This window comes from Eulemur rufifrons, chromosome 20 (assembly GCF_041146395.1).
Source record: "Eulemur rufifrons isolate Redbay chromosome 20, OSU_ERuf_1, whole genome shotgun sequence".
Classification (NCBI taxonomy): domain Eukaryota; kingdom Metazoa; phylum Chordata; class Mammalia; order Primates; family Lemuridae; genus Eulemur; species Eulemur rufifrons.
Genome location: NC_091002.1, coordinates 29,538,793 through 29,547,753, shown reverse-complemented (window position 1 = coordinate 29,547,753; position 8,961 = coordinate 29,538,793). Strand labels below are relative to the sequence as shown.

General features: G+C 46.4%; 1 protein-coding gene across 1 annotated transcript; it reads right to left on the bottom strand.

The window, feature by feature from the left end:
- Positions 1-469: 469 nt before the first annotated feature.
- Positions 470-7,965, bottom strand: PROKR2 (prokineticin receptor 2). Its single transcript, XM_069496341.1, has 2 exons — positions 7,508-7,965; positions 470-1,166 (listed from the first exon to the last, which is right to left on the bottom strand). The coding sequence occupies exons 1-2, from the start codon at positions 7,963-7,965 to the stop codon at positions 470-472; spliced, it is 1,155 nt and encodes a 384-aa protein (XP_069352442.1).
- Between the last annotated feature and the right edge of the window lie 996 nt (positions 7,966-8,961).

Genomic DNA, 8,961 nt, shown 5'->3' with positions numbered 1-8,961 from the left:
GATACTGAATGAGGGAAGGTAGAGGCTGAGTCCAGATAACTATCTGTGGCCTCTGCCTGCCTATTTACATAACTGGATACTATGATAGCTTCTGCCATTTTGTTTGGTTTTTCAAATGTTTTTGCACCCGGTAATCAGTAACTGTCAGCTCCTGTTGTCCTTGTCTAATCTCATTGGTGTGGTTTGCACAGAGTAGGTGTTCAGTCAATGTCAGTTGCTGCTACTTGTATCTAGTCTCCTTGTTGTCAACATGCACACAGTAGGTGTTGAGCAGGTATCAGTAAATGTCAGCTGCTGCAGTTTGCATTTAGTCATCACACTGCATGTTATGACTTAGAAGTGTCCAGCTCCTTCAGGGCAGGGAGCCATGAACACAGATGTCCTTTCCCATGCAGCCTGTGAACTTGGTTGATGGTAGGTAATGCTCTTAGTACTGAATTGGGGTTTTCAATTGTGTGACACCAGTGGGTCACTTCAGCCTGATACAGTCTACCTCTTCTGTGGCAGGTACGCCGCTGCCTTTGAGGTCAAGGTCGGCGCTGGATTTGCTCCCCTGGCGGGAGGAACGCCAGTGGAGCAGCATCATCCTCTTGAAGTACTTCATGGTATTGTTCTTGACGGTCATGAAGCACACGGTGTTGATCATACTATTGCTCATGGCGATGCACTCAACGACGTAGAAGGCGGTGAGGTAGTGCTTCTCCTTCACGAACACGGTAGGGAAGAAGTCGCGCACGATGGTGAAGCCGTAGAAGGGCGCCCAGCACAGCACGTAGGCTGTGAGAATGCACATAAGCACCAGGACCGTCTTCCTGCGGCAGCGCAGACGCTTGCGGATCTGCTCCGTCTGGAACCCGGGGACAGCCTTGAACCAGAGCTCCCGGGAGATCCTGGCATAGCACAGGGTCATGGTGACCACAGGGCCCACGAATTCGATACCAAAGATGAAGAGGAAGTAGGACTTGTAGTAGAGCTGCTGGTCCACAGGCCAAATCTGGCCACAGAAGATCTTCTCCTGGCTCTTGACAATGAAGAGGACGGTTTCTGTTGCAAAGTAGGCGGAAGGGATGGCGATGAGAATGGAAACCATCCAGACCAAAGCGATCAGGAAGGAGGCTGTTTGATAGTTCATCCGTGGTTTCAAAGGGTGAACGATGGCAAGATATCTGGTGATGGAGGGAACACAACAATAATAATAATGTATGCTTGAAAACATTAATAGTTTTTAACTAATCCCAAGCACACACAAAAGCAGACAAAATGGCTCAATGAATCCCATGCATGTGTTAGCCAGCTTCAACAAGCTTCATCTTATTTTAGCAAGATCATTTGGAGTAGTGGAGTAATTTAGCAGAAATAGCACCAGCTTTGGGTCAAACAGGCTGAATAAATCCTGGTTTTTCTCCGATTGGCTTTTGGGCCTGGGCTGAATTACCCAATCTCTCTGAGGTGCATTTCCTCAAAAATGACCTGAGATAAAATGATACCTACCTTGCAAGGCTGCTGTGAATATTAAAAATGATAATTTTTGTAAAATGCTTTGTATATAGTAGGCGTTCAAGAAATACTTGCAGCCTATTTATTAAGAGTCCCATTATACCACCTTGGGTTTCCATCTTGCCATTCTGCCCAAGAATATAATACTCTCGAAGGTCGTCATTCCCAAATATCTCACAGTTTAGAGGTGAAGGAAGGGCTGTGCACAAGGGCTTCCTCCCCCTCCCATGAGGTGCCATCCTGCATTTCAGAGGCAGAAGAGTCAGGGTGGGTTTGTTGTAGAATCTATGGAGTCTACAAGAAGTTTATGTCTTTCCCAAGCTCACATCGTGCAGGGACCAGACTCCGGGCTCTTAATATAAAGCTTTACATCCACCTCCCTGGGCTGTCTCATGCTCAAATGAGAAGGTGCGTGAAGTCACCTTGACCCCATAAGGCTTTTCCCTACTCTTTCCCTTGAGCCACACTGTCTGGGAAAGACTGTCTGGAGCTGTTTGTATGAAATGAGCTCATTTGCATGGGTCAAATACTTTCTTTCCAGAAAGACCTAATGACACCTATTTAGATACTTTGGTGCCCTGGAATCATTTCTGTGCATTTTATTAGGGATGTGGAGGAGTGATGGGCGAAGGTGGAGGAAGATAAGAGGCATCAGGGTGAGGGAAAATACAAATCAACCCTGGAAATGAATGTGTACCCCATACCTGGAGCTTGAGTTGGGGACGCCGAGAGCAGGAAGCCATCTGTAGAAAGTTCTATCCCACTTTGCCTTTCCTTTGTAACCAGATTCTTTGATCACCTTCCCAGGTCTTCGACTGGACTAAAAAAACCTTCTGCTATGTTATTTCTTCTTGTCTCTGGCAATATCTCTGTCACGAGGTTGTTTTATCTTCTCTTGCCTGCCTCCTGCCTGTCTCCTGCCTGCTGGTGGCTCTGACCCATTGAATTCCATTAGGAGAGCCCATGGCAGCATGGCTCTGCCCAGCTTGTGGCTTCAGAAGATCTAGGATGAAGCTGGATTCCATTGCAACCACTGGCTGCACCCCAGCTAGATGTATTTATGTGCACAGTGGTTGGTGGAGTTCTTCACCCATCCATGTGAGCCAGCCTTGCTGAGTTAACCTGCACTATCTTCCTGGGTGGTACCAGGCTCACAGGGCTGGCTCACCCTCGACTGGGGCAGGGACACCTCACAATCACTGTCTCTCTGTGGTGACCAAGTGCATTAGTGTCCTATTGCTGCTGTAACAGATTACCACAAACTTAGTGGCTTGAAACTACACAAATTTATCTTACAGTTTTGGAGGTCAGAAGTCTGACATGGTTTTCACTGAGCTAAAATCAAGGTGTCAGCAAGGCAAGCATGGCTTTCTGGAGTTGCCAGATTGTTTTTGTTTTTTGCCTTTTCTAGGGCTGCCTGCATTCCATGGCTGCTGACCCCTTCCCTATTCAAAGCCAGCAGTGACCAGACTAGTCTTTCTTATACTGTATCACTCTGACGCAAACTCTCCTGCCTCCCTCTTTTAGGTCTCTGTGATTACATTAGGCCCACCCAGATAATCCAGTATAATTTCCTTATTTTAAGATCAGCCAATTAGCAACCTTAATTCTATCTTCTACTTTAACTCCCCTTTGGCATAGAATATAAGATATTCATGTATTTTGGAAATTAGGATGTGGTTATCCTTGGGTGGGGTGGTTATTATTCTGCCTACCATATTGCATCCAAAGTCCTTAGAAAATGCAGAACTAATTTGGGACTTAAGGGCTCCCTCTCAATCTGGTTCCATCATGGAGAGTATCTCAATAACCAATGCCAAAGGGAATTTCCACATTCCTGCTTATTCTGTTGTCAACTCTTAAATTCAAATGCTTTTTCCATCTATATCATCTTCCTCATTCTGTAGGATGTTTTAAAACTCAGAGTTGTCATCGAATAAATCAGAAAAACAAAACAAAATGGGGCTAGGAGTTATTCAGAAGACCTGAATTCCAGCTAGACACCTGGACCTATGCTGTGCAGTTAGATAAATCAGTTATGCTTGGGGGGACTTAATTTCTTCCCCTGTGAAATGGGGATAATCATAACCTTATTGACAGCCTCTCAGGCTTTTTGTTAGGTTCTGAAAAGGTAAATAAATGTGCATAAGGCGTGTGGGAAGCTACAGTATGTTGTTTAAACTTGTCACTTCCCATGGGAAGAAGGACATCTGCAAGGTCCTTGAGTGTGCCCGATGATAAAAGCCCTGTTCTCCAAAGTCAGCATCATCAGGGCTGAGAGTGACCATCCATCTTTCTTACCATTTTGCTTTATTTCTCAATTGGTCAGAAAACCTGGTTGGAGAGGAGTGGCTATTTATTAGGCTCCTGTGTCATCAGTCCTGACATTCCATGTGCTGCCTTGACATCTTTGAGCTTCATGGGGCCCCAAAGGCCGAGCTGTGAGTTCCTCTGCTCTCACCAGATGTACCCATCCACCTAGCAGGAAAGGGTCCCCATGCGGCTGGACCAGCTGCACCCCCATTCTCAACCTAACAGGTGTCACCTCCCTGCCAGCCCATAAAATTATTCAAGCAAGCCAATCACATTCTCCCACGGGAACCAAGGGTCACCCCACCTTCTTGTCACTACCGAGCCTGCCTCTCGCAGCCCCCGCTGGTTCATTCTGCTCCTGAGTGCAACCTCTGTGTGGTCTTGCGTGCTGTGTACTGTCCTCTTTCCTCAGGCTGTGAGCATCAGTGAGTAATGAACTCCTGTCAGTCTCATCTGTCCAATGTCAAGTGTCATGTGTTTAGTCCTCTTGTATTATTTGAGATGGGAGAATCCCCCCTTTATCAATGGGGTGAGTACGAGGTGATCAGAACAGCACCCTTAAATCTCTATATCTTCCTCACAAAGCATTCCCAGACTACATCAGTAACCTAATGATCACATCTTCCTTCAAATGACTCTTGTCTTATCTCTTGAGTATTCTTTATGTTTCGTAAATACTAGTTTTTGTGTGGAAGAAAAACTCCTTGAGGTCAAGGACTGTATCTTCTACTACTTTAAGCTCCTATAGACACACACCGTGCACACGGCAGGACCCAGCAACTTGTTGTGGCTCTACCAGGTGGTAGCTGATGCTCCCAGTGTCCCACTTATATATCCATTTGTTCCTGTCACTTCAGTGCACACCTGTCCACTCCTACCTGCCGACACCCGTGTTTCTTTGCCTGAAGGCTTTCTCTGGCTTCCAGAGTTCTCTTGGCTACGTGCATAGCACTTCCAGAGCAGCCCTTGCCAGGGACTTATGAGAGATAGCATGTAAATACCCCAGCTCCCTCCCACCTCCCACTCCTGGGAGAACTCTGAGGTGTGACCTACACTGGCTCCAAGAGTCCCTCAGCAGGAATAAGCTCTAGTTGCCCACAGTGAAAACTTGTTTAATAACAAGTTACTATATGATACCAGGCATTCTGTATGGACTGGCTTCCCTTCCCTGCCTCACTTCCCATCCCCGTATAGGTACTTCCTGGGTGCTACCTGTACATAAATCCTTGTCTCAGAGTCTGTTTTGAGAGTCACCCAAACTAAGACAGAGGTATAATCTCAGACACAGAAAAATAGAAGACATGGCTATTGTGCTTAAAATACACTGTCTTTTGGAAAAGACTGCCTGTATCTCCATACATAGAATGAGTTTGGAAAGACAGGTTGGCATCAAATTACAAAGGCTCTGGAATCCTAGACACAGGATTTGGCATGTACTCTGTAAACACTGAGACTTTCAGAGATTTTCTTGAGCAATGAAATGCTTTAGGAAGACCCATCAATGGTGATATTCTGATGCTTAACACGGATGAGTATAGATTTCACAGAACAGTCAGGAGCCCCTGGAGAGTGAAAAGACAGGCTAGAAGAGCATGATGATGGTCCAGCTATGACTTGCTAAGAGATAAGGCTGGAGGGAGCATTGCCAGGACTTGGTATAGGGCTGAACACAAGGGGTGGGCTGGGTGGGGGTGGGATAGGTAGAAAGGTAAAGGATAATGGTGCTTGGGTGACTGAGAGAATGATGGAACTGCCGATGGGGCTGGGAAACTAACCGGGGGCACAGTTGGTCTGGGGTCAAAAAGGAACCACTCTGATATCTGCTGTGTTGTAACAGGGTGATTGCTTCCCAAGAAACTCCAATGTTACCAAAAAATAAAAAAGACATAAAACCCTCAACACTATAAAGACAAAGTTTTCAATAGGACAAAGGGGATGGTAACAGCAATAACTCTCACTTTACTGAGCATCAGAATCACTCAAGGAATTAGATAAAAATGCAGATTCCTGGGCCTCAGTCCAAGGGATTCCCATGCAAGAGGCTGGGCTGGGGCCCAGGAATCTGACTTTGTATCATCGCATCAAATGATACTCTACCATTTGCCCTGGGGAGTTTCATGCAGTTAGTTGATAGGTACACATTTTATAAGCGCTGGTTTCAGGGTTGGAGAGCCCGAAAGTTGTAACAAAATTGTTCTCCCTGCAAGAATTATGTTATAAAAAGGAAGGAAGATGCTTCTTGTACCTGTATGTGTATCTGATTACCAAAATGAAAAATAATAAATGGGTTGACTAAAAAGCACAACAAACTTAAGAGAACACTGAGGACAAGGGAAAAATTGAAGAGTTGAAAAGAGACAAAAGGAAGAAAAGGTGCTTAAACACATTATCAGAATAAGCACAGCTTACAATGGCAGACAGTAACCAAAGGAGGTGACACCAACTGCCCCTATCACACACAGCCACTGATGATCCGATGTTGGCCTACAACTGTTCACATAAATAAAATGTGTGTAAGATTTGTCATGAACTGCTATTATAAATTTTACTTTATAGATTTAAAATAGAGCAAGGGCTAGAGAGGAGGAATAAGTTCTAGTGTTCCGTAGCATTACAGGGTAACTATAACACAATTTACTGTATATTTTCAAATAGCTAGAAGAGTGGATTTGAATGTTCCCAACACAAAGAAATGATAAATGCTTGAGGTGATAGATATGCTAATTATCCTGATTGGATCGTTACACATTGTACTCGTGCATCAAAATATCATTCTGTACCACATAAATATGTACAATTATTATGTGTCAATGAAAACAATAATAAAAGCAAAAAATAAAATAAAATAAAAATAAATAAAAGAAAGGAAAGAAATAAAATAGAGCAAGGACTTCTGGAACATCTCATGCAAATGTATGCAAATGAGCACAGGGACGAATGCAGAAAAGCAAAAGCAAGCATGTCCTTCCCTCTTTTCTGTAAACCTTGTTATCTTATTTTAAAATCAGCTCTTTGGGCACACTTGCAGCTCTGACTTGGGCAGAGCAAATGCAATATATGTTATCTAAACCTTTGTACCCCTGTAAAAATTTTGGAGAAAATAATTTTAGAAAGCAAAAAAAAAAAAAAAAAAAAAATCAGCTCTGCTACACAAGAGTACAAACTGTATGATTCCTTTTTTATGATGTTAAAGAACAGGCAACACTAAACTGTGATGATAGAAATCAAATTAGTGGTTGCCTGGGTGGGAGGATTGACTGGGAAGGGGCATGGGAAATTTTCTAGGTGTTGGAAATGTTTTACATCTCGGTCTCGGTAGTGGTTACAGGAAAACCTTGGTACAAAACTTGATCTTGGCTGGAAGCTGCCCTGGTTAACTCTCACGTGGCTTCTAAGTAGTAGCTGCCTGAACTTTCCACTTTTGCCTTTGTTGGATGCTGTACACTGTCACGTGATATGCCTGTATCTAAGGCAGATGTGGTTTCTGGGGCCATGGCCCAGCGCTGGGGCACTCAGAAGCCTCACTCTTGCTCACATTTGTGGGCAAAGAACACAATAGGAGAAACAAGGTTTCCTCTTGCCCCTCAAAAGATCAGTCAGCATTCATACCTGGAGCAATGCCTGCCTCGCAGGGCTGAAGCCAGGAAAGAGACAGCCTGGCCCGGCTCCGTTGTCCACCCCTACCCAGCATCCTCACCTGTCAATGGCAATGGCCAGCAGGGCATTGGTGGAGACGTAGAGAGAGACTGTGCGCAGGTAGTTGACAGAAGCACAGAGCACGTGGCCGTGCTCCCAGGAGAGCTGGCGCACCACATAGTAGTCCATCTCAAAGGGACAGCAGACGATGGCCACCAGGAAGTCAGAGATGGCCAGGTTAGCAATGAGCAGATTGGTGAGGTTGCGCAGCTTCTTATAGCGGGCGAGGGCGGCAATAAAGACAAAGTTGCCAATACCACAGATCAGCATGATGCCTGCCAGTGCCACGCCGATGACGATCTTGGCTGCAAAGAAGGTCCGGGTCTTGGTCAGGTCCTCACCCTCATCCAGCGGGAGGTCGTAATCTCCATAACTGAAGTTGAAGGAGAGGGAGGAGGTGTGGTCTTGGGGTGGATTAAAGTTGGGTGCAAAACTAGTGTTTCCGTTCTGGGCTGCCATGGTGAGGCCTGCGGAGGGAGAGGTGTGAGGGAGGTGCAGGGGGTAAAGGGTCCAAGCAGTCCCAACTGGGGGTCCAGACCTTCTGATCTCACAAGGTCAGCGAGACTGGCACCCTGACCACATCCTCCGGGAGAAATGACTCACCATCGTGGATCTGGAAGGAGACACAACCAGTGGACAGCATGCAGAAGAATACCTGGTGTCATTCCTTGAGTTCCCCAGGCATAGGCCAATCAGACCTACTGCCAACCCCCAGACAGCTACCCAGGATGCAGAGGAGAGGAGACATGAGATCTGGAAGTTGAGAAACTCTCCACTGGCTGCCCAGCTGTCAGGAAGGACTGAGCATAGGATGGATTGGACTCTCCAGAGACACCTAAGAATGTGCACCTGTGCCCTTTTCCCAGGGACCAGGGCCTGTCTGACTGCCCATCACACCTATCTTCCCGCCCCAAATGCATCAGCCCCCACAAGGGTCTTCTGGAAGTTTTCTAAGGCTGCTCCCAGAAGCCGGCTCAGGCTTCTATGGCAGTCACAATGTTGCACCACCTGTTGCCACCAGGGACAAAGAAGCAGGAGGGCTGGGACTCTGTAGGGTCTTTCCACTAAAGCAGGACAGGGCTCCTCTGTCCTGGCCAAACCATGGACTTGGAAACCACCAAATCCATATTCACAGGGACAGACTGAGTCATCTGGGGCCACTGATTTATGCTCTCGGAATCCCAGTCTTCCTGTAAACCCAATTCCTGCTGCCCAGTCCAGGGCCTGGCGCACAGTGGGGGCTGGATAGGAGTCTGTTGAGTGAGTGATTGAAGGTCCTGCCCAGGGTTCTGTCGGTGTTGGGGCTGTGGTCGGGAGGGAATGCTGCTGCTCTCCTGTTCTTTGGGGACCAGCTCTAGAAAGAAATGCTTTGTCTGCTTCCTCTCCCTCCCTCTTCCCTCCAGCCCCAGTTCTCCACCCAAAGCCAACCCTGACTAGGAGGCATTATATCTTGTC